The 27,693-nt window shown below is 36.2% G+C and overlaps 1 protein-coding gene across 1 annotated transcript; it reads left to right on the forward strand.

The window, feature by feature from the left end:
* The first annotated feature begins 868 nt into the window (after window positions 1-868).
* On the forward strand, window positions 869-16,802 carry LOC139738538 (toll-like receptor 12). The gene is made up of 2 exons (XM_071649159.1): window positions 869-1,026; window positions 16,040-16,802. Exons 1-2 carry the CDS (start codon window positions 869-871, stop codon window positions 16,800-16,802), a joined length of 921 nt encoding a protein of 306 aa, XP_071505260.1.
* The last annotated feature ends 10,891 nt before the right edge of the window (window positions 16,803-27,693 follow it).

A 27,693-nucleotide genomic window follows, 5' to 3' on the forward strand; every position in this document is an offset into this window, starting at 1 on the left:
CCATCGTGCACAGTGACAAGGGCACAGGGGATGACAGAGAAAGCGACCATGAAAGGAGACGATGCAGCTGAAGTCACTTTGAGCGATGCATTTTCGCCGAGATGAGTGAGAGTATGGATGAACCTGTTCATTCGGGTGCTGTTCGTTATTCCGAAGGTTCGCTATTCCGAAGGTTCGTTATTCCGAAGGTTCGTTTATAATCCGAAACACACACATTCCCTATACCTAGAGGTTCGTTAATCCGAAAATGAAAAAGGGTTCGCTAATCCGAACATTTGTGGCGTTATTCCGAAGGTTCGTTATTCCAAAGATTTGTTAATCCGAAAATGAAATTCGGAATAACGAACCTTCGGAATAACGAATCTTAGGACTGAAGAGCCTTTGGAATAACGAACCTTCGGAATAACGAGCTGTAACCGTTCATGCAGGGCCAATTTTCAGTCAGTCTGCTCTGATTGAAGCACATGGAGAACATGCAGGTGGTAAAAGCATGAATGACTCATCTTGTGTTGCTGCAGTCCATGTACAGGATGTACCAAGTGATGCAAAAGAGTATATACCTCAAGTTGATTTGAAGTCAGGAATGATTCCCAGGGTAGACAATTCCAAAGGGATGTGTAATTCAGAGATATTGCTTGATCCATTGCCAGAGTCATAGATAGGTCGAGGTCGTGTGTTTCCATGTAGTGCCAGAGTTCAGGCAATTATCCAAATCGTGTATTTCCCCTCCCCCCCCCCCCCCCCACTCCTGCAAGAAAAAGTTTCTCCGATTTCTTCGAATGTGCGGTTTTTACCTCTCAAGAAGGTGATCAAATTTGATTGGTCAGGAGCCTGTGAGACATCATTCAACAAATTGAAAGCAGTGCTGATGTCGGATCCAGTGCCGGAGGCGCCAAACTTTGAGACACCTTTTCAGCTCGCCGTGGATGCCAGCGATATAGGGGTTGGAGCTGTACTCTTACAAACGGACAAATCTGGTCTCCTGAAACCTGTCAGCTACTTCTCCAAGAAGTTGAACAGACATCGGTAAAGATATTCTACCATGAAGAAGGAGTGCTTTGGTCTGGTGTTAGCAGTTCAGCATTTCGAAGTGTACCTGAACAACTCGTGTGAAGTAACTGTATATACAGACCAAAACTCGTCCACATTTCTCGAGCGATTTCGCAGTAAGAACCAGAGACTCTTTCGATGAAGTCTATTTCTGCAGCCATATGGACTGAAAGTGATTCACATCAAAGGAAAGGACAACCTACAAGTTGTGATTGCTACTTTCTGCTTGTTCTTAAATGATATGTAAATTCAAATGCACAGGGCACTGAGAATATCTCAATTCTAATGTTTGCTTGATGATGTGACAATCAAATCCTTAAAGATTATCTTGAATCAGAGACTTACCTGATCGCTGCATTTTTCGCGTGCACGTTACGAGTTCGACACCCACGAATCATACAGCCCACGAGTCATACAGCCCATGAGTCATACAACGCACGAGTTTACAGCCCATGAGTTCGACACTAGCAAACAAGGCACACGTGTTGAAATGTCGATCTCGTGGGCTGTCTGTACCTAGTGTTGAACTCATGGACTGTATGACTCATGGACCTTTATTCATTGTCAAGCTCGTGGGCTGTAGGACTCGTGGGTATCGGTCTCGTCGGATGACCCCACGAGTTAAAGTCGTTTTTTAATTGAAAACTCCTTGCTCAGCTTTATAATTTCGGGAAATTACATTCGACTGACGTGGTTCTTGCACAATTAGGCCTATATGATCAAGTATCAAATGTCTTAGCTGACCGAAAGCATGTTATTGATATTTTCATGGACTTAAGATAGGCATTTGATACTTTTGACAATTCAATTTTATTATCAAAGCTACATTTTATGGTATAAGAGGAACTGCTCTGAAACTGATCGCAAGTTCTCTTAGTGATCGAAAGCAATTTACATGTTTTGATTTCTGTAATTCGGAAACATTGTTCAAATGTGGCGTACCATAAGGGTCAATTCTTTGGCCAATATGTGACCCGCTACAACAAAAAGGTCCTAAAGTCGCGCACGGTCGAAGCCGTAAAAATCGAGTTTAAAGTCAGAGCATTAAAATTGGTCAAAACTTACGATTTTCTGATTTTGACATATTATTGGAGTCTAACATGTCTTCTATCATCTGTCAAAATTTTGAAGCAAAATGATCAAAGGAAAGACCAAAAAATAGCGTTTTTCTGAGCCATGTTTCTTTGGCGTTCCAATGAAGCAGAAACTGGTTTGAAAATTTGGATTGAGCGCCACCGATAGGTTCCGCCCCTAACAACGACCAGAGTGATCTCATTGGTCAGTTTGCTGCTTGCTGTTAACCGAAGCGTGAAGCTCGCACACTGCCCAGTCGACTGGTGCGTGCGGGTGGGGTGCGCTATGCTCTGCCACTTCTCACATCCTGGTCACTGATTGGTTGGTGAGGAGACCGTCGACGCTGATGTGCTTGAATGAACTCTTCGGGGGTTGCTAGGGCTTACCTTCTATTGTCCAGAGGTGAAAACTAACTTGCGTGTCCCTTGATCGCGATTGCCTCGAAAGGAAGACTTTTAGGGCGCTTTTCTCGAAACAGTGATTTCCAGACGTCTAGACATGCTCTCTTTTAAACATCGATATCTCCGCAGCCGATTATTTTTATAAACTGTGTAATATATCAATTTAAAGCAGAAAGATTAGGGAATTATATCATGCAATTTTCAAATAATCGACCTCGCCCGACTTTAGGATCATTTTGTTGTAGCGGGTCACATATTGTCTTTGCTTTATGTTAATGATTTACCTATTAAAATGCATCAAGCTTATTACAATGTACAATACGTAATTTTTGCTGATAACACCAATATATTTCTCTCAAACTCAAATTTTCAATGTCTCATTAGATCTTTATAAATGAATTACCAAAATTGTCACGGTGGTTTAAAAGTAATATCTTATCTTTGAACTTTCAAAAAGTAAAGTATATATATATATATTACAGATCCAAGGAAACTGATTTGTAGTGGTAGTGAGTGTATTTTGAATATAGATGGTATTCCTCTTGAGAGGACAGCATCCACTAAATTCTTTCGCATCAAGATTAATGAAACTCTCAGTTGGAATGATCTTGTGAAATATATTTCATCTCCTCTTGCTTGTAATGCCGGAATATTATGTAAACTCAAACATTGTTTATCTTTGGGTATTTTAATTATCTTTATAATGCACTCATCCTACCACACATTTCTTATTGTCATATGATATGGCCAAACTCGGTATCTGCCAGCAATACCATATTAAAATTGCAAAAGTAAGCTATTCGTATGTGTGAAAATGCTGGTTATAATGATCACACATATCCCCTTTTCTTCGGTTTCTGTTTACCTTTGGGAGCAATGATTAAAAAAATTTTTTCAAGATGTCACATTAAAACTTGATGCATTTGTTTAGGTCTGTTGTGTCACAAAACATCCTACCATATAAAATTTTGCAATAAAGCCTAAGATATAAGGAGATATCAGTATTTTTCCTCATTAAACCATAACTATAGACGATTTAGCTTAGAAACATCTTTAGTAACTATTGTTCATATTTTGTGTATCTAACAATACTTAACATCGATTATACGGATTCAAATTTTTACAGTGGTTGTTTCTATCCCTAACTGACATTTTAGAACCATTTTAAAGCACTAATGCTGGGTTTTTGTTTCTTCTACAAATGATAAATTATGCCTTTAAAGGTAAACGATATTCACACTTTACAAAATGCACTTTAATGTTCCGCTTTGATACCGAGTTATTACCTCCTTCATTTATCGATATGTTCCAGTTTAACTCAGAAATCCATTCCAGTCCGACAAGGCATGCAACGGATGTACACTTGAATAACCCCACAACAATCTAAGCACACAAATCCGTACGACATATTTATGCTTGCCCAGAAATTGGAATAAATTTGCACTTGAGTAACGTAACATCAAGTCTATTTATTCATTTAAAACAGCAGCAAAGAAAATAATGATCTCACTGTACCAGTGATACTTCAGGTAGAAACCCTAAACGACTCATGCTTTATTCATTGTTGTATCTATCATGTTTATTTCTCTCTGGGTATTTGCACTAGCGGATTCACCTGCAGTATACTATGTTCACCTGATCCACTTGGATTTATTCCTTCTCTGTTGTTCATTATTCATGTCATGTCAGGCAAAAATCATGGTCCTCTATAACGTCATGCCGTGAAAGGGCACATGAAATGTTATGCTTCGTTAACGATTGCTTTTTTTTTCTTCCTCTCCTCTCTCTCTCTGTCATTCAATGTGACTTCAATGTGACTATTCCATGACAAAAGAAACATTTATGTGATTACATCCCTGTAACTTATAAATATAATTATAAGCATGTATGTATGTGCCCAGGTAAGAGAAGTATGTTGAGTTAATCTGGCAAGACTAGTATCGGGGTGTTTTGTCATCCCCTCCCCCTCCTTTCTTCTTCTTCTGCTTCTTCTTTTATTTTCTTTCTCTCTCTCTCTCTCTCTCTCCAACCCTTATTCCATGAGGATCATATCGGGCCCTTTTGTTTTTCTTCATTGTAATGGTATTCGTTGTAGGTTGCCCAAAGGCCAAGCTCTGTGCTTATTCTTGGCAATTATTCTGTATGCAAATTAAGACGTAATTCATGTAATCATATTGCAGATGTGTTGAATAATTGATGAAAATGATGATAATTGTTGAAATTATTTATACTACTGTTATTTTGTACTATGTTAATGAAATTGCAGAAAATTGATTTATTTGAAAGTAGTATACAGACAATAAATCAAATCAAATCAAATCAAATAATTCATTTCTCCTACAGCACATTGATTACTGTTCTTACAATGCAAATGTGCAATTAGCAATGATTTAACCAAAATTTTAGTTGTCAAGAGAATATTGCTAAAACACAATATCTCATTTTCAATTTAAGGTTTTAACTGGAAGTTCATGAAGTGATGCTATTTATATATATATATCGTTTTCATTGTTATTATGTTTTTGCTTTTGCTTTAACATTCAATTTGAATGTGCTTTTTTGATGCGTTGTGGTTGTTACGATATTTATACCCACAGGTTTGTATCACTTGAGTTCCCACTTTGTACTCTCGTGTTGTACGAATACAGGCTTCTTTCTAAAATCAAGCCCTTGGGATCTGATGATATTACCCTGTTTTTTAATAAAGCGCAATGAATAAATAAACAGATGTTTACCTTTTTTCATTATGGAATTGGTGCTCTCTTTTTAATCTTGTTTTAAACTTATTCATTTCAAATTGTATTTTGTAAACTTGTGTGCATGGCCTTCCTGAAAAGCGGCTTTTTAACTGCTCGGAGACTTTTACCGTGTTGAAATAGATGAAATCCAATTCAATCTAATCCACTCATAATCTAAGATAATATGCTAAATCCCACAACTGACACATTAAATAACATGCACATAAACTCGTATACAGATTTATATACATGCAAATTTAAGGATGTGAAAGTACAATGTAACAGCGAGAGTGAAGTATTTGATATAGAATTGTTTCAACGCATAATCACGTTCATAAACATAGTGAAGTAGTTGATATGATATTATTTCAAAGCACTACCACGTTGATAAACATTGATAAACAACGGACACACGGTACATAGGCATGTGATCGATACTGTATTTGAAACAATACTTTGCACACATGAAACTCGCTGGTTGCCATCTCAGTAGGTCTATTCAATTCAGAATGGTCATTGATGGTATTGTTTTGTCCCTTTGGATGCGTGAGAACCAATAAGGTTTATGAAACCGCAACTAATATTGTAAAGAAGTGACGTCCTTCTCATAGCGACCCAGATTTTTAAAAAAAAAATGATACAAGTGAAAGCATTGTCATCGGGGACCAACAAATACATCATATGCACTTCAGAATTCAGTAGCAAAGGGAATTGCTTCTTCAAGATTCTACATTCAGGGAGATGCAAAGGTAGGAATTTCTTATGACTTGTATAGATGTAGTAGATAAACTCAAAGTGCCTTGTGGAAATATCATGAGAAAAGATATTTAACACACAGGCTCTCTTTCAACACAGATTAACTCTGGGATATATGCCGTAATATTCTACAACGTCCCATGGAAGACCTGCGTACAAATACCTTGTGGGTTAGATAGCTTGTGTCGGTATAATTCTGGCATTATGTTTTCTTCATTCTGTTGTAAGTTGCGCCATGACCTAGGAGTCTTTAATGGTACTGGGTAAGGGCTTTGGTTTTGCCGGATAAAAGATACGCTAAAGTTTGTTTGTTTTTTCGGGAGGGGGGTGCTTCTTGGAGAAGGACTGTCTTTTTCCTGGAAGGAGGGCGAAGGCAGCGAGCGTGCCAGCCGAGAGAGATAGTTTCTGGAGTACCAGGTACTGAAATTTGGTAAATATTCAATGCACGTGACTACAAAGAAGGGAGATTGTCTTACGAATGATGTTGCTCTGATCAATTTTTGAATAGATGATATTACCCTGTTTTTTAATAAAGCGCAATGAATAAATAAACAGATGTTTACCTTTTTTCATTATGGAATTGGTGCTCTCTTTTTAATCTTGTTTTAAACTTATTCATTTCAAATTGTATTTTGTAAACTTGTGTGCATGGCCTTCCTGAAAAGCGGCTTTTTAACTGCTCGGAGACTTTTACCGTGTTGAAATAGATGAAATCCAATTCAATCTAATCCACTCATAATCTAAGATAATATGCTAAATCCCACAACTGACACATTAAATAACATGCACATAAACTCGTATACAGATTTATATACATGCAAATTTAAGGATGTGAAAGTACAATGTAACAGCGAGAGTGAAGTATTTGATATAGAATTGTTTCAACGCATAATCACGTTCATAAACATAGTGAAGTAGTTGATATGATATTATTTCAAAGCACTACCACGTTGATAAACATTGATAAACAACGGACACACGGTACATAGGCATGTGATCGATACTGTATTTGAAACAATACTTTGCACACATGAAACTCGCTGGTTGCCATCTCAGTAGGTCTATTCAATTCAGAATGGTCATTGATGGTATTGTTTTGTCCCTTTGGATGCGTGAGAACCAATAAGGTTTATGAAACCGCAACTAATATTGTAAAGAAGTGACGTCCTTCTCATAGCGACCCAGATTTTTTAAAAAAAAATGATACAAGTGAAAGCATTGTCATCGGGGACCAACAAATACATCATATGCACTTCAGAATTCAGTAGCAAAGGGAATTGCTTCTTCAAGATTCTACATTCAGGGATATGCAAAGGTAGGAATTTCTTATGACTTGTATAGATGTAGTAGATAAACTCAAAGTGCCTTGTGGAAATATCATGAGAAAAGATATTTAACACACAGGCTCTCTTTCAACACAGATTAACTCTGGGATATATGCCGTAATATTCTACAACGTCCCATGGAAGACCTGCGTACAAATACCTTGTGGGTTAGATAGCTTGTGTCGGTATAATTCTGGCATTATGTTTTCTTCATTCTGTTGTAAGTTGCGCCATGACCTAGGAGTCTTTAATGGTACTGGGTAAGGGCTTTGGTTTTGCCGGATAAAAGATACGCTAAAGTTTGTTTGTTTTTTCGGGAGGGGGGTGCTTCTTGGAGAAGGACTGTCTTTTTCCTGGAAGGAGGGCGAAGGCAGCGAGCGTGCCAGCCGAGAGAGATAGTTTCTGGAGTACCAGGTACTGAAATTTGGTAAATATTCAATGCACGTGACTACACAGAAGGGAGATTGTCTTACGAATGATGTTGCTCTGATCAATTTGATTTCCTTTAACGTTTTATATTTGAGGTTGTAGTGTCAAAATCATAAGAAAGAAAAATACATCTTTCGATTTCACGTTGGCACGCAGCAAACCTATTTGGGCAATAGCAATATTTTCTTTGCACTTCTTGTAATCTAGCGAGGTCTATAGTGGGGAATGCTAATGCGGCATTCTTGTTTCTGTCTCTTTTTTATATCATTTTTTTAATGCTTTGTTGTAGGTACATCAAAGAAGGGAAGAGTGGCAAAACACTTCAACAGTTCATCTTCAACTTGTTATCACGTATAAACATTTTGAAATGAAGTCAAGACAGGCTGAAGGGCTCGGTCGAGGAAAATATACTATGATTTCTATAAGTCTACTGGGACTCTTGGTCAGTTTTCTCCCTCGCCAATGTAGCTCGACGATTGCGCGTCGAGAAGAATTCCACATATTAACTGAAGAATCCGATCGCCTTTCATCTAGTTATCCCTGCACGTTCTTCCACGAGGGTCCAAACTTTGTAGCCAGGTGTAGCCGTCATGGCCTTCGGGAAGTCCCATCTCATCTACCGGCAGAAATAACAGTTCTTGCCCTGAATCAGAACAAAATCGAATTCCTGTCAAACAGGTCACTCGTTGATGTACCAGCCGTAAAGACACTGAAATTATGGGGAAACCAGCTGAAGTATATCATGAAAGAAGCTCTTTATCCACTTGCAAGCCTAGAAGAACTATTTCTCGGTTACAATCGTCTCAGAGGGCTAAGTGCAGACACGTTTTCTATGAATCCGAATCTCCGGTTTCTTGATCTTTCACGCAATAATTTCTTGGTGATTCCCCTCAAAGCATTGAACCAGCTCAGCTCTATGCCGAACGTGAACTTTGATGCAAATTGTAAGAGCCACTTTCACTTCGCAGGACGTCTTCTTACAAGCATCAACAAGTTATACCTTACAGGGAAAAACATCACACGAATCTTTGAAAACGAATTTACCCCATTAGCAGTGGCAAACATCTCCTTGCTAAAACTATCGAAAAGTAACATCTCGTATATTCCGTATTGCGCATTTCACCGCTTAAAGCATATAAGAGGACTGGAACTTGATCGAAATAGTTTGGTAAACTTGTCGTTCAATTCGTTTCTTGGAATGGATAGTCTGGAACATTTGAACCTAGTTTTCAATAAGATAGTCCGTATCCAGGGCTTCCAAATAAACGTGACAAATTCCACTTTACATTTTCCTCCCCTAATTAGTTTGAATCTCTCAACAAACAAAATATCGTCCTTGTCAGAACGCCTATTTCAAGGTTTGGACCTATTAACGTCATTGCGCCTCAGGTCATGTAGGCTAAGAAGTTTACAAAATCACACATTTGAGGGCCTATGGTCCCTGGAAATACTAGACCTGGCTAGAAATTCATTGATTTCTATCGCTGAACCGGTGCTGCAGCATGTACCAAGACTGCAGAAGCTCATACTGTCTGACAACAAAATTTCTCTCTTGGATTTTCAGCTTTCTACGAAGCTCCAACATCTTATCTCGCTTAATTTGTCTGCGAATCGAATTGCTGAGATTCCTAAGAATTTCTTTCGGATTGCATCGCTAAAAACATTAGATCTGTCAAAAAATCGTATATTTTCTGTAGCATCTGGTCCATTTTCTTCCCTGTCCAATTTGACATATTTAATACTCAAGTCAAACCCGATTTCAAAGATGTTCTACGGCGGTTTTACCGGCTTGGATAATTTAGAAAGCTTGGACCTACAACATGTAGGATTCTTAGAACAATTGACAGTCCCCTTCAAGTATCTTCATAGGTTGTCATTCCTTGATTTATCTCATAATAGCTTTGGAATAGCAACAGCGTCATTCAGCGGGCTGACTTCACTTCGTAAACTAAATTTAAACTATGCCGACCTCACCCGAAACAAATTGGTAATAAATACAGGTCCAGTGCTTGCTGCATTGTCTCATCTTGAAGTACTTTTGTTGGGAAGAAACCCTCTCGGAACTCTATTTCCTAATACATTCGAAGGTCTATTCCATCTAAGGCAGTTACATCTTACACAATGTGGAATTACTAGCCTTTCCGGGAAATTATTTGCCAATTTATCATCGCTAGAGCAGTTACACCTCGACAAGAACAATATCCTTTCTGTTACTTTCGATCATTTCCGGTATTTAACTTCTCTGCGCTACTTGTATTTGGGAACAAACCGACTGAGCGGAAACCTACCAAAGGACATATTCAGGAAAAACACAAACTTGTACTTGGTTTCCTCATATCAAAACGGTTTCACTGGCATAGAAGAAAATACGTTCCTCCCAATGAAATTATTATGTTATGTTATTATGTTATGCTACCAATGTCTATCTGTGATAGAAGTGAAGTCCTTCTCACCTGTCCTCATGTTTTAGTGCTTGGCAATCCATACTTTTTGTCCCCATACGTCTTTGAATTTCTCTCATGTGATACAACCAGTCCATAGATAAAAGGTCTTTAACCTACATGTATGCGGTGATTTTGTCTTATATCTTTTGTGTTTATACATTCTACCAACTATACCACCAAGCTATGATATCAGCTGCTCTCAATTCTTGCGATTACTTCTATCACTTGTCAAGCACGCATTTCATTTACAATTGAGATTATGTCCCGCAAAACCTGACTGAACTAGCTGAAAAATGTATCTGGAATTATCATTGTATTTCACATATCCACACTGCTTGGTCTTAGGCTATGACTATCAGAATGAGTTTGGTTCCCGAGTTCACGCAACTCAAGGGTATGTCGTTTTACTCGATGTTAAACGATTTGATGTGATTTCCGTCAATCCTTTTGGCGAGTCACTTGATACTATAGATCGGAAATTATTTTTGCTACTCATTGATCCACGGAAAATATGCATGTTTATACGAATGTGGTTTATCATATTGTGCATGTTTAATAAGATTACTCAATCTTTTAACCGCATAAGATTAGTTGTTATTGTTTTCTTTTGTGGTTACCCACGCGTATTCTGGCCATGTAAAACTAAGTGATCCTGAGTAATTTAATCCCTAATATGCCTTTTGGCCGTTATTTTCAGCCCCTTAATCTGTCCCATATTGTTTTTTTTTCTTACACCTTATTCCGTCTTCTACATTTTCTTTCTTACAATTTATGTACAATACGTATGAAATTCAAGGGCTCCTTAACCCAGTGGAGAGAGGAGCTCCCTCTTCCCTGATTCTCTGTTATACATACCATTCTAGTTGCCAATACGTAAAATGTAAATAATCAGTGAATTTTTAAATTGGCAACACTTGTGTCGGGTAGAGACATCCTCTGCTATTCATAAGAATCACTTATTTTTCGTTAAATTCTGTTTCTTTACCGAAATATCCATATGTACATGCATAAACTCTGATTTCGAAAATCGCTTACATCAAAGCTCATTTCGACAGTTTCGTGGATCTAATGAGATAGCCATGGCCGATTCCTCCTCCTTCTTTACATGGTATTTTTGGGGGTTTTCCTTTTATTGAATGTTAAATATTCAGTGTATTTCACTTTACACTGAAATACAAGATAGTGTACTAATGTGTTATATTCTTCCCTTTACATTTTGTAACCGTATGATAATTGGAGGCGACCCTATAGGGTACAATGGGAATCATCCTGTACCAACGTCTCCTATATGTATATTATTGAGTCGGCAATGGCATATTCACTCTTGTAAACATAAGTTATGTATGTTTGTTAATTGTTCCAGCCGAAGGGACGTTCTCCGACCCACCACATGCCTCACAAACAGGGTCCCCATTCAGCCCATAACATATACATGTACGTTTTCATTTATGACCAAAAATATCAAGTTTTGTTGTTGTTGTTCTTGTTTTTTTTTTTTTAACTATTGAAACTAGATCAAAGTATTCTATGCATGCCTCTGTCACGCCTCACCGAGGTTTCCATGATTACCGGTGGCCTGCATGAGGTTGCCCCGAATGCAGAATTCTGTTTATTGTTATAATGTGTTGTTGTACGTCGGGTTGACTGGGTGACTTGTTGCGGAGGGTGGAGGGGGGGGGGGTGATCCATGGGTTCATTGACTTGACGTCGATGCTAGACCATAGTGTACTTACATTGATTTCTCATTGCAATTTTGATTTAAGTTTCAAACTTTATTCTTAAAATCTCTAAAGATTCTCTCTCTTCCTCTCTCTCTCTCTCTCTCTCTCTCTCCCTCTCTCTTTACCAACCGCGGGTTTTGCCGGTATTCAGTGGTAAAATTTACGAGAAACTTTGCTGTTCATGTCACTCTCATTACCGAAATCGTGATATTGTTCTCAGTTCAGTTATAAAGTTTACGTTTATTTTCTAAAGTTAATGTTAGAACCGATAAATTCAGAGCTGGTTTATTGCCGTTTTGATTCTATGTTGCTCTGCGTAAGGCAGATAGTTACGGTCGATTATTACTCTTCAATACTTTTTTTTTTCTTTCTTGTGTTTTTGTGTGTCTATGCTCTGCAGTCCTGCAGATCATGTCAGTAATTTTGTTTCAGTCACTCCTCCTAATGGTCAGTTACAGCACGTCACGCACCGATGCACCTCATCGTATACATCCCGTGTATACGGTGTGCACTGCACTTCCCGTTGCACCATACTTCATGATAGGCCATTACTGCGTAATGTCACTCATTGTAAATGGATTTTGATTTTGGAATAGATGACCAACAGCTAGTCAACCACACAAGCCAGTATTTCACTATCAATGAATTCAACAGTCAGTTTTTTTTCAATAAGGCAAATCAGATTTGTGCTAATTTCAGTTTAATTCACCTTAATTCAAGAAGTTTAACTAAAAATTTCGATACGTTTGAATTATTTTTAAGTTCCCTCAATGATTTTCCATTCTCCGTTATAGGAGTCACCGAAACATGGTTGCACACCAATTCCCCGGACCTATTTGGCATTGAAAATTATAATTTTATTCGTAATGACAGAAAACATGGCATAGGAGGTGGGGTTGCCATGTACGTTAATAATCATATTAGATTTAAAATTCGAACTGATTTGGGTATTCAGGGAGCAGAAAGTTTATTTATTGAAATCTTAAATGATAATGAGAAAAATATTATAGTTGGTACTATTTACCGTCCTCCACAAAATGACGTTCAATCTTTTATTGACAACTTCGACCAATGTGCTAACGAAATTTTTGGAGAAAGAAAATCCATTTTTTTGATGGGAGATTACAATATAGATTTATTACAACCTACCCATTTCCATGACATATTACTTTCCAACTCACTGCATCCCCACATCAATAAACCTACCAGAATAAATAACACCACCAACAGTAAAACATTAATAGATAATATACTGTCTAATGTTATAACTGAAACCTGTATCAACGGTATCCTTTATTCAGATATATCTGATCATTTACCGATTTTTATGATTAATGATAAATCTGTAATAACTCCAATACGTCGCCAACCCAAACAATATTTGAAAATGTATCGAAATGAAACGCCACAAAATATTGAGTCATTGAATCAAGATTTATTCGAAGAACAATGGAATGACGTCTTTGAACTCCAAGATGTTAATTCTTCCTACGAAATTTTTTTACAAAAACTATTAGATTATTATGATAAACATATTCCTTTAACTCCCAAAGTAAATGGAAGGAAAAGAGCCCGGCAACCGTGGATTACTCAAGGTCTTATACATTCCATTTTTACTCGAAACCGTCTTTATAAAATATCTCTGAGGAAACCTACTCCTGAAAACGTGAAAAGGTATAAAACATATAGAAATAGATTAACTTCTTTGATTCGAGTTTCACGTAAATCATATATTTCAAATAAACTCGAATCTAATAAGGATGATAAAAATGCTCTTTGGCGGATTGTTAATGAAATACTCAAAAAGAAACCTACGGAATGTCCTGATAGCATTACCCATAATGATAAAGTTATTATTAATTCTGATCAAATTGCAAATATTTTTAACAATTTTTTTGTTAATGTTGGTCCTTCTTTAGCTGCATCTATTCCCATAAATGATATCAAAAATTATAAAGATTACTTACCTGAAAGTAATCAAAACTCATTGTTTTTTACTCCAATAAATGAATCAGAAATTATTGATATTGTTCGATCTCTGAAATGTAGTAATTCCTGTGGGCCTGACAAATTAAGGGTGAATTTTTTGAAAAAAATAATCTACCCCTTAGCAGCCCCTCTCACCCATATATTTAATTTATCCTTACTTAACGGTGAGTTTCCAGACTCTTTTAAAATCGCCAAAGTTATCCCCATTTATAAAAGAGAAGATCCATCACTGGTGAAAAATTATAGACCCATCTCATTGTTACCTGCAATATCGAAAATTTTAGAAAAATTAGTTTATAAGCGTCTCTCCTCGTTTATGATTGAAAATGAAATATTAAATGTGAATCAGTTTGGTTTTAGGAAAGGATTTTCTACCGATTATGCTATAATTAAATCTGTTGATAATATTATTGATGCGCTTATTAAAAAGGAGCACATAATTGGAGTTTTTATGGATCTTAGTAAAGCATTCGACACTATTGATCATGACATTTTATTTGAAAAATTACATAATTATGGTGTGAGAGGGATTACTTTGTCATGGTTTAGAAGTTATCTAAGTCATCGAAAACAATATGTTGCATTTAAATCCAGTCATTCGTTCCATTTGAACGTGTCATGTGGTGTCCCTCAGGGATCTATCCTCGGGCCTCTACTTTTTTTGATTTATATTAATGATATCATTAATTCCTCTCCTCGTTTAAACTTCATTTTATTTGCAGACGACACCAATGTTTTTTATTCCCACAAGGATATTGTAACATTGGTGGATACATTTAACATGGAATTAAGTAATATTTCGAAATGGTTTAGAAGTAATAAGCTTTCATTGAATATTGATAAAACATGTTTTATACATTTTCATACGCTTCAATCTCAACCCACCCTTCCTCAAAGTATTTCTATTGATGATATAAACATTGCTGAGAAACATTCAACCAAGTTCCTAGGAGTGACCCTAGATAACAATCTAACTTGGAATACTCATGTCCAGAATATTATAACAGCAATATCTAAGGCAACTGGTGTGTTAAGGAGAATAAAATACTTAATTAATGATCAAACTTTAATGATGTTATACAACACTTTATTTCTACCATATGTAATGTACTGTAATATTGTATGGGGCAACTGTAGCAAAACCAAATTGAACACAATTTTTCTTCTTCAGAAAAAGGCTCTTCGTATATGCACACATTCAAATTTTTTGGCTCACACTGATCCCATATTTTATCGCCTAAAAACCCTAAAGGCCCATGATATACATTCATATTTAACTGCTATATTTATGTACAAACACATTCGAAATTTATTACCATTTTTTCATAATGCCCTAGTTACTAATGATCATATTCACTCATACCCTACCCGTTGTTCCCATGATTTTCATTTAAGTAATCCAAAGCTTTTACTTGCTCAAAAGTCGATTAGACATCACGGTCCGGATACATGGAACACTCTTCCCGAAGAGTTGAAACAGTGTGCCTCCTTGTTTTCATTCAAAGCAAACTTAAAGAAGCATATTTTATCACAGTATACTTCAAATACGAATTAAGCCCGAATAATTTATATGACTTATGTTGGTCTCCCGATAGTAGCAACATCGTAAGTCATTCCCTCTTCCAGCAAACCAATTTTATCATTCCAAATCCCAGCCTATCTGCCCCTGTGCACTCTCAAGCACTCGCACGCACATTCACCACCTTCACACATCAGAGTTTATTTTCCCCTGCTATCCTCGCAGCAGAATTTGTATTGTTTACCAATTTACCTACCTACCTTTTCCTCGGGCCGGCCATCTTTTCAAGCAATGCTTACAATGGCGGCCCTCTGCATTATCATTTCCTAAATATAATATTGTTATTGTAATCCCAGCTGCATAGACATGCATACTGTAATATCATTAATTTCCTTTTATATCATTGTTTATGCAAGTCAAACGACTCTGTTTCAAATATACTTTGTATATTTCCCATGTTCACGATTATTCAGTTTATGTACAATGTATATTGATTTGCAGAAAATAAAGTATCTATCAAACAAACAAACAAACAAATATTTTGATATATCTCAGAATCACCTTTTGTGCACTTGCAATCTTTCTTGGTTTAGAAGTTTTCTTAGCCGAGGAAATCTGACACTGAAAAACGCTCGGACCACTGTTTGCTCACCTCAATCTCTATCAGAATTTGTGGGGAAATCAATTTTAGAATTTTACCCTGATAAGGTTTGTGGACCAAACCTGTCTATTTACATTTCTTCAAGTACACTGATCCTTTTGTTTATTGCTGGATCATTTCTGGCTTGGCGAAACCGATGGTGGTTGAATTACAAGTGTTTTCATTTGAAGCTCCTTATCATTGGATACTACGAGTTGGAGGACGCACGTGAGCGTCAGGATTACCGTTACGACCTCAACATTATTTTCCCAATTGAAGACGAGGATTGGGTACTTGAAGAATTTCTGGTAGCTGTCCAGGAGCATCTTCCTGACTTCCTTCGCCACAGGATCGTGTGCGGCGACGACGATTTGCCCCTGGGAGGTATGCGCTTTGACGCCATCGATCGGGTCATTGAGAACAGCTTTAAGAATCTGGTGATCGTCAGCAACACCTCCGTCAATGATGCTAACTACCTGATGACGCTCCAAATGGCTGTGGCGCACATGAATGACGTCCAACTAGAAAACGTCGTCATGGTTTTTCGAGAGGACATTCCCGGCAATCAGCTGCCCTATCTGGTAAGACTGTTCCTCAGCAAGAATAAACCCTACTTCCAATGGAGCGAGGAAAGATACCAGCAAATGCTTTTCTGGGAAGGACTTACAAAAACGTTAACGAGAAACAAGAAAATGAATGGCCTTTTACCTCTCTGATTGGCCTATAGCTAGACAGTTTAATCAGTAACTCGGGGATGGTATGGAATGCTTGATCTTACAATTTAGGAATTTGGCAGAGTATTCGGGTGCACGTCAAGAGATCGACACTCACGCGTATTACAGTCAAAGATTCGTATATAGCCCTTGAGTCCTACAGCCAACAAGTTATACAGTTCACAAGTCATGCAGCCCATGAGTTTGACATTATACACACAAGGCCCACGACACATTAAGCACTGTGTTTGTAGTAACGAACCTGTGGGCTGTTTTTGCCTAGTGTTGAATTCGTGGGCTGTATGACTCATGGACCGTTTTTTTTTTTTTTTTTTTTGTGCGTCCAACGATGAACTTGAGGGCTGTATGACTCGTGAGTGTTGGTCTCTTTGGATAACCTCGGAAGAAATTACTTTATCAATTTATTTCAGCGAAATAACTTACACAATGACACTTACTGATTTTTTTTTTTCGTACTTGAAATTTTTGCGAATTTCGCGCACAGACAAGACGCACGCAAAACGTCTTCGTGATATAATGAATGCAAGTGGCAATTGAGAAAAAAAGGCCGCTAATATTTTGGTCTCACAGTATTCCCCATGTGATATTTTGTGTATAATCAAATTATATCTTTGGGTTGAGCATTGTAGAGAAAAAATATCCACCATGATTAAATGTTCCACTTTTTGCCAAAGTTAAAGCTTAAGAAATGTCTTCCAAATATACCGCGGATTTAAAACTTGTCAAGATATGTGAACTAAAATCATGTAGATATTACAATATAACAAAATGATTATCATTACAGTAGGTTTCCTGGCATATATCTAAGACTTCCTTCCTTTGAGGCAAGAAAAGTAAAATATTTGATGCCTTTGGAGCATGCATGCATGAGGTGGGCATCCAAGCCCCTATTATATACCTGTGATTATGTCAACTTATTCATGTACTTGGCAAGAACTAAAAAAATACAAGTTGAGAACGTAACAGATGAGGTATAAGGCATGAAACCACCTTTTCCAGCAAATACATATATATATATATATATATATATATATATATATGAAGGGTTTGTTTGCAAAAACCGATAAGTCCATTTTTGAAGATTTTGAAGTACGATCTCTGTCATAAAGTTCAAAATAATGCCTTTTAAATGATATATTGGTCACTACATATAATGGTATATTTTTAAAGTTATGGTTAAAAGAAGCAAAAATTTTCTTATTAGTCTCTTTATTTTTCTTGACCTTTAATCGCAAATATCTCCATTTGACAAATATGGACTTATCGGTTTTTGCAAACAAACTCTTCATATATATATATATATATATATATATATATATACACGTAGGCATAAACAAATGGAAATAAGTGAATATGCAAATGAATGATATTATAGAAATAAATGTTTATCATTTATGTATCTTACTATCAGATAGAATGTAAGGGTGATGCAAAATAATTGCATCCTAGGTTCTCCACACACACATAAGTATTTTGGAATTTTACTCCGGGCAATATATGCATTCGTGTATTTGTAATATGTCAGCAAGTTTAAAGGGGGCCATAGATGTATAAATCAATTTATGCTCACACGCAATGTAAAAAGAGATTTTGATTTTTGTCCCTTTAATTATTGTTCCACAGTCCACATTTTAAAACTTAAAAGCATTATAAAATTGAACAAAAATGAGGAATTTACATAGGAGCATTTCTTGTCGTGCATAAACTCAGACAAGCTGATTGGAAATGAATTTTTACCTAAAATTTACAGTTTGAAGCATGGCAAATTATGAAAATGGATAACACATACGTTAAGAATAATTTTTATGAGAGAAGAAAAATGGACGTCGCTTACTTTGAAATACGAAAGGGTGACGTGGTCACGCGAGAAAGCTAGACATAAACAGCAAAGCAGAGCTAAGTCTAGACCCTATTATGTGCATACAAAGCCCAGCAAGAATTAGAAAAATCGCCACATATCATGCATATAGAAAAATGATTTTGAGTTTATGCTTAAATGAATTAGGAGAGGTGGTTAGATTAATTCTCTGTTCACACCATTTATGTGGAAGTTATTCTTTCTGTGCAAATACAGTTCGTAGGATAGTGATTTATATATTTCACTATTCTTAATGAACAGCTATAGAATCATACCAGGGACATTATTTATTTTAGTGATACATAATTCAACCTAGATGATTCAATGGTGAGATATTGCAAATTTTGTACCTGTACTATTCTACTGGAAAAAAATAAAGCGTTGGTGTCCAAGAAATGTTGCAAAATGTATTATTTGGTTTTCTCTTTGTTGTATCAAAAACATAGATTTCAGCCTTATTTTACACCAAATTCCCCATGCCAGAAACTCGTAACCTATTGCAGGCAAAGAGAATGTGGAATAAAATGTGTGCAAATTGTGCGTGGAAAAGTGCTTTTTAACTTGTACACAACACCTACCTTTCTAGAATAGTTTACGCAGAAAGTCAACATGAACTTTGTTGACTCGTAGCCGACATAATTATACAGACCAAGAAATCATACGGATTCAACTTGGATTCAAATCCACACCGTTCTTTAGAACATCAATTGTATACGAAAAATCATTGATTTTTCTAAAGGCTAATTTCAAGGTCCTGTTTACCTTTGGGAGAAATGACTTAAACAATTTTCAAGATATGACATTTAATGCATATATGTCGGTCTGTCGTACCACAAAACATCCTATCATATAAATTTGCGCAATAACGCCTGAAATATAAGGAGATATCTGTATTTTTCTCAATAAACGGTATCTGTTTAGTCTGGGAACATTTTTATCATAACCATTGTTCACATTTTGTATTTTTAGCAACACTTGAGATCGATTTTACCCTATGCAAATTTATACGGTGGTTGTTTCTATCCGTAACTCACATTTCAGAAGTATTTAAAAGCACTAACGCTGGGTTTTTGTTTCATCTGCAAATGGTAAATTATGCCTTAAATAATGACAAGTAATTCATTTGCCATTATCCACTTTAACACAATTTTTAATTCGGCATTGATTGTATCACAAGAACTTGCAGGTTTCGATTAGAGTAGAATATGCATAATCAGAGGTATCATCAACAATGATCGAGAAGCTATAGTGTACCCATCAACCCAGGTCATGATGCCAGTTGTATATGATATCTATCTATTCTATTTTATTTCATATTCATGTCTTCGTAGGGTGAGCATAACCCAAAGAGAAGCAACATCGAAGGAATAGCTAATCAGAAAATTAACCAATACATGCCGCTGACATTCAGGAAATGCAAATATGTGTTAAGATACTACACATAGTACAATACTACACAGAAGAACACAAGCTTTTTGTATACATGAATACCTATTACCTTCTTTGGTAGTCATTCGCAGCAATGTGCTGTGTTTTCCAAATGTAATCTTATATTAAAACAGTAAATAAAGGTTTATTTTATGTGTCCAAAATAAGTAAACAAATACAGCAAATAAAAAAGGTCATCTTTAAGTCATTTTTTTAAGTTTCTGACAAATGGATAATTGCAATTTCGACCAAAAAGTTAAATTCAATACTACATTGAAGGGGAGCGTTAGCGAATGATCCTGAGCTGGACAGTTCACATGCAGAATGCAAATCTAGGCATGTAGATATAATTCACTCGTCTTGAGATTTGAATCAAGTTTGCCATGGTTAAGAAGTGCTGGATGTTCCTGAAAGTTCGACGTCTATTGAATACGAAAGGAAGAAGGCGGAACAGGAGCAGGAACAGGAGAGGAGAAGCATGGTAAATGGGTTAAGAGTGGCTTGTTGGTCCAGGACATGCCCGATAAAATACCTTTCGTCTCTAAACGATTCTTTTCAATAGAAAAGTTCCGAATTGACTCAAACGGAAGCAAATTAAGGTATATGGTACTGAAGATGTCAAGTAATACAAATACAATCATGCAACTGCAATATATCTCAAGCGGTCAACTTTCACCACGAAGATTGTAACAGCCATAATGTCAATTTACTTCATGTTTTATTTTCTTTTAAAATCCAAAGTTCATAAGTAGGATTCATTGTCAAACACAGCTTCACATAATGTGCTGGTCAAAGGATCTCTTTTGACACAGGTTCGTTGCTTGGACTTATTATGTTGGTCTATGTCAGAGATCCTTTCGCAATTCAATTAAGAAATACCTCAAATATCGATTGCATTGCCAATCAAATTATGTTATCCCATGCCCTTTTTCTAGAATGCTAAGTTACTAAAGTCAGAAGATCTTCTTGAATCAAAAATAGACGAAGATTCTAGAAGTTGTACATGCAGGGATATTAATATCCCATTTACCACATAAAAATATTATTAGATTTTATGCCTATGCAACACTGTTTTCTTAAATCAGGGTGAATTCAAGTCTCAACCAATCCTTTTTTCAACTGATCCTTTTCAGATCACACTTTCAACGTATACCCTCTAGAAAATTGTCTTTATTTCTTTTTCACTGTTACAGTGCAAAATTTCAATGTATTTTTTTTCTCTTTGCATAAAATTTAACCCATTAAACTTGTAGTTTTTTCCTAAAAGTTAATGTAGTGGGGGAGGTGAGGTCCTCTCGGGGGATTATTGCGGGGTGTGGGTGTATGTGTGTTGAACTGGATGATTTACTAGAAGTGTGATGGGGTGCTAGGTGTGTGAGTACGCCCTACTGGTTCTGTTGCGGGGTTCTTATGGCAATCCAGTGGGTAAGGGGCGAACACGAGGCACCATGAAAGATGACCGAGTGGGAGACGGATCTGCCTGTATAAAGTAATGGGAGAGGTCTTTATTAATACGATTGTACGTACGCAATGATAATATCATTACGAACAAACATCTTTGTCCAACACAAATACATGCCTTGAAATGCACTTGAAACACACTAACTCTCGGAACACTGTAGTGTACGATATCACGAAATCCGTACATGTTTAACACCAAAACCATCTTAGTCATAATAACACACAAATACCAAGTGAGTTATCATCCTTTAAGCCATGTAAATCCACAGGAGAGTATCAATAATAGTATCATAACTAGTGAAAGCATCTGCCGTCATCAGCTGTATGTGTCATAAAGTTAACTCTCTCTTTCTCTCTGTTGTTTCACTAATCATGACTTTTCAAAACCATTTATAATGCATTAAACAGACTGTAAATGGCTGAATACAAATGTTGTATTGTGGAACCATCTGATACATTGTAAATGTGTTACAACAATATCTGCTTTTTGAAACTTATACATTTTGTATGTTACAACACTGTAATGCCTATTCACATAGAAGGCTCACTCTACGAAATAAAATCATACTCTCCACACTTCATGACAAGCAGCCAGTGTCATGTCCACTCTGTTAATGTAATGTCAGACCCCATATACATGTAGTAGGATAAAGGCTTTTTACATCTGTGACTACCAGTCCTTGCATATAAAATATACAAAACATATCTCATTCATCATTATTTGTGAAAAGAATAATACCTGTTTTGTTTTAGAATCCAACAAAGATCTGACTCAAACTATGCTATTTTGGTTGAATGTCAATAATAATAAAAACACATGAGACAGCAGTTCTCTCTTCAGTAATTCCAAATTGCTGAACAGTTTTGCCCAAACGTAAATGCATCTATTATTAGCACTTTCACATAACCTTTCTTTAACCACATTTTGCTCTTTAATAAAAGTCACGCGATATCATACAGACAAATCCTCTCTTCAACCAACCATTCCTAACACATAAAAGTCACTTCGTCACAATCAAATCAACTATTGCTTAAAACAATTACAATCACACATCTGATCCATATAGGTTCTACTACATCAAATCTGGAATGTCAGCAAGGTAGGACGGCGGTATGATAATGCTGAAAAATTACATTATACCAAACTACTGCGGATCATGCAACTTTAGATCACAGGGTATACCAACTATAAAAAACACATGCAAATCTACACAATGTCTCAGCCTGACAAACCTTAAATGATGGTAACGGCAGTGCATTACACCTGTATTCTTAACTCCACCCTTGTGTGTGCCCAAACTATTATGATCGATACTCAGATAGCTACTTAACTCTCTTACTAGACAGCACATTTACAAAATACCCTGGTCCCTCCTATTAATACAGAATCTTACTCTATTAGGGGAAGCAAAAGGAATAATATTCCCTCTTACAACTTCAGTGGTATTACATTATAAACCCACAACATTGCTCTTACACTGTACTGTACATCTCTGAAAACCCACAAAATTATAGGGCCTACACGTACCTGCACTGTACATCTCTGACTCTATCTTTAGACTCTTCCACGTTACCAAAATCATATTACATAGTTGCATAATTAAACAATAGTCAATAAAAACCATCCATTTTTCCTATCACACTAAGCATTCTTTCTTTACTCATAGCACACTGACTCACTACGCTTATCCAACGTATCTTGAATTGACCGTGTACTCCAACCCCACTTAGGCCTACAGTCTTTACGTACTGCAGTATATCATACGCACAAGCCTACGACCGCAGTGACTCAATGCGCCTATACACAACACACATATCCGCAGGCTAATTCACACACATTACGACTGTGGCACTGACGTGCGTACTATACATACTAGGTGTTGCATCAAGCCAAATGTAAACCGTACTCCTAACACCAAATTATCCATCTTTAGAATAACATTATACAATCTAACAATAACACTTCCAAACCTGAAATATGTATGTATAATATGACAAAATGGATACTGCATGACATTGTGCCATAAACTGGTATTTCATGAAAAATGACGGAGTTCCACATAACGGACGCACTCACCTGTATAAAGTAATGGGAGAGGTGCCCCAACAAAATTGACAGAGGCCCTCTATAGTTCAATGACAGCATATTGTGATCCATCACATTAAAAACATTTTTGACATTTTTAGGTAACATCAGGAAACAAGAGACTTATGTGATCTGATGTGTAATACAATGATGTTAGGTTCAATAAAAATCCATTCCCCAATAATGATATATTTGTCAGGATATTTTGTTCACGAACTTTTGTAGCAGATGCGTAAATACATGAATAGGAAATCTGGAAAAAAAACATGCAAAATTTACAATATCTATCACTTCTATTTTCCTAGCTCATTCCCCTTTCTGTTATATATTTTGTGTTCTCCATTTGTTACAGCCAACTTTAACATGTTATGGAATTGCCATATAAAAATGACAATATCACATGATCCAAAACGCTACGCACAAAGTAAACTCATTCTACTGGTCTGATTAAGCAATGTGCCAGTTGGCAGTCTCTGTCATGATAGCGATTATTTATCGACAATCTCAAACTGGAAAGCTTGTTGCTTGAAGGTACAAGTGTTTGTTTTATCAAGCGAGAAAAGTGGTGTACCTTCTGCACACAACGTCATGCCTATGTGTCATGAAATATACTGAGATTTCTTTCAATCACAATCAGGGCCCTGTTTTATGAAGAGATATAATCGATTATATAGTTGATTTCTGTGGTAAGTCTATGGCAGCCTGTGTGGTAAGGAAATTTATAATCGATTATATCTCTTGATAAAACAGGACCCAGATCTTTGAAAGTGCCTCTATGCCGTACAAATAAGTCACGTATACATCAAATGATATCAATATCTAACCTCGCTTTCAAGAGTACTTTCATGAATGGGAATAGAATCAACTAGACATTATGATCCAAATTTTATCAAAATCGCACATAAATTGTATTGTTTGGGGATTAAGTAGGCTTTTATAATATGCTAAGTTATTACTCAGCTCTTCATGAATTAGAATCTAAGGCAATGTTTTCAGATGGCTGCATATAAAATTCCGTGCAGTGATGTCATAATTGATTCCGAATTTTACCAATCCAGATTTAACCCATAGAAGCAAAGTTGAACATGGAGTGCTGTTACATTTTAATTGATAGAATAATGCGAAGCTTCATGCAAGAAGCTTCATCCAAATAGAGCATTGAATAATTGTCCCGGCCTCAAACATACTAGATAGTAATTTGAAAAACAGTACATTTGTCAACCATGACGGGATATTTTTTTGATGCATGTAGACATAAAAAGAAATCAAAAGTCAATTGCAATTCCACCTCGTGTTCAAATTTACTGAGATTACGGGTGGGGGTGAAGTTGACCGAACAAACAGGACAATGAATTTCACAGAAAATGAGAAAGACTGGGAGTTTATGCATTCGCAAGTTCTTTAGGAAACTGTCATATCACACTAAAAAACGATCTGCGTTGAAATCTTGGCTATATTGTGCTTCGAAAGGGGTGGCAGTTATTTCTTTACATTGAATAACATTGGTTGCTTTAATACGTACCAATCAATGATGAGATTTTACGCAGTATAAACCAAAACATTGTTTCCACAATAGAGAATATCACATGAACAATTTCAACCAGAAAATAGTTTCAAAACAAAGTTTTGATAGTTTGATTTTTTTCTTACAGCTGATAGGCCTATGACTTCAATAATACACATATTGCTATATGTAGCAATGATAAGATCTTCAAAAGACCGAAAGCTTGAATAAACGACATACGTTGATCACTAGCTACGTCCGCGAATGCTCTTATCTTCTCGCACTATATACATATCTATAATTATATATATATATATATATATATATATATATATATATATCATATTTCTATACATATATATCTATATAGGCCTATTACATGTATACTAGCAGCACCCGTGGAAATCCACGGGTCAGATGGCTTTTATTTTCTAGTCTTTGTATTTGATTTTCCACATTTTTATGGATGAAGTAAAACACACATTTTCTCATTCCTTCATAAAATTGTGCTCCTCTCGTCTACCCACCACTTAACTACAGAATTTGAGTTTGGAGGGGTTAGCAGCATCCATTGAAGATATTTCCCTCACCTCCCCGCTCACACACACACACACACAGAGACAAGTTCGGGGAGAAACTACTGAAAACGCTTTGATATATCAACATTCCGAGAAAATTCTGCCAAAAGATTCTTCCCGTCGAAATGAGATTTTTACTTTGAAATTACTCTCACCCATCCCCGCGCATGTGCATCCATCGTATTACAGGCACCTGCGGAAATCCACGGCTCTCAGGGCCTCGTACAGTATGTTTTTTTTTTTTTTTTCCAGTCATATTTCTTACCCTACGCATTAGAATAGAAAAAAAAATCAAATATTTTTGCCTTCGTTTGCTTTCACCTTTTTGCTTGTTTTTTCCACCCAACTTTGTGTGATGGATCATAGATCCACCCATGTATATGTGCTTCAGATTGTTTATTATCATTATTATCAATCTCTCTATATTGTGATTTTTATCATTATCACTTTTATTGTTATTATATGTTGTTATCAACATTTGGGGGGGAGGGAGATCATAGTCATTAGATTCTTGGACGCATTAATATAAGGAAGAAAAACGGGGAAGGAAAAAAGTTAATTCGTCACGGATTGTGAATATCTGTTTTATTTCATTTATGTAAAAGGCACTCTTCACTTGATGAGAGGTTCAAATAGCTTTTGACACATTTGTTTTTAAACACTAAAAAAATCCATCCGTTACATATAGTGCCTCTTCCGCTCAGGAGGCTTTTTATCATGCATGGGGGGGGGGGGGCCGAGTAGAGCCATTTAGGTTTTTGGACATTGTAATATATGTATACGTATAATTGTATATATATATATATATATATATATATATATATATATGGGTGAAAACGTTGAACGATGTACAATTGGGCAAATCAGGGGTCAAAATTAAAACATGTGACTCATTGATATAGATACATCTCAGTGAAATGTCATTATTGTCAGCTTTCTTGTAAACCCAATTATACTGGGATATCTCCAAGGGTGTTGTTTTTATTCAAGGTTAAATAGAACTGTGACATAATGGCGAACGTCTCTGACTAAAATAAACATCGTTTTAGTGAAAATTCAAATGAAGGGTGAAAAAACATTCAAATGAAGATAGTTTAATCTTGTTCATACTTTCGAAGACTGTGTTAATTTGTTCCTAAAATATTGTTTGCCTCCTGTGAAGTTTACAAAAGCTAATACACATGGAAGTTAAAGACAAAGTGGAGTTTTTGTCATTTAAGCAGAGATTTTCATATTCTTATCTTCACTTTCATCTCATTTGAACAAAACATGTAGCAGGGGTCTCATTTGTTTAAATGTTAATGTTCAGTAGATACTAATAATGAATTAGTGCATTTCGTTTGATCAAATCACCATAAAAGCCCTATACAGACGCTGGAAGTAAGCCATGTTTTGATCAGAGACGTTCTGGTTTCACTCATAGACGTTCCTCAGACATAGGCAATACAAATGATGTCCTTTGATCCCTATTTAAGAGTTTTGTGAGCAAACAACATTTTCCTTTATTAAACACATGTCTTTTAATCTTTTGTCAACAATTCAGAATGGTAATTTCACCTTGAATTATTTTTCATACTAATTGATTATAACTACGAATCTCCAAATTGTAAGAGGAATTTCGATTTCTGCACCAAAAATCAACAACAAGCCTGTTCTTGATATATCATTCAGATCTTACAACACCTTTTAATGACAGACAACAAAATTACCTGAAAAATTTGCAATTTCAACTACTTTACCTAATTACTCATTTATATCAGAGACATTTGCTTTTCCATCAGGGACGTTTCGGCTGTAAGTTATCACTAAAATTAAACATCAAACTCCCTATTTTAAAAGATGCTCGCAACTGGACATTCCACATTCATTGAGAAATCATTTACCTAGGCCTAAATGTCGAGAATTGTTTTTGTTTATGATGACCACTACTTTGCATTTTACCTTCAGGTGTATATGCA

Source organism: Diadema antillarum, unplaced genomic scaffold, assembly GCF_040938485.1.
Source record: "Diadema antillarum isolate AM-2024a unplaced genomic scaffold, OU_Dant_1.0 seq00000754_RagTag, whole genome shotgun sequence".
Lineage (NCBI taxonomy): Eukaryota > Metazoa > Echinodermata > Echinoidea > Diadematoida > Diadematidae > Diadema > Diadema antillarum.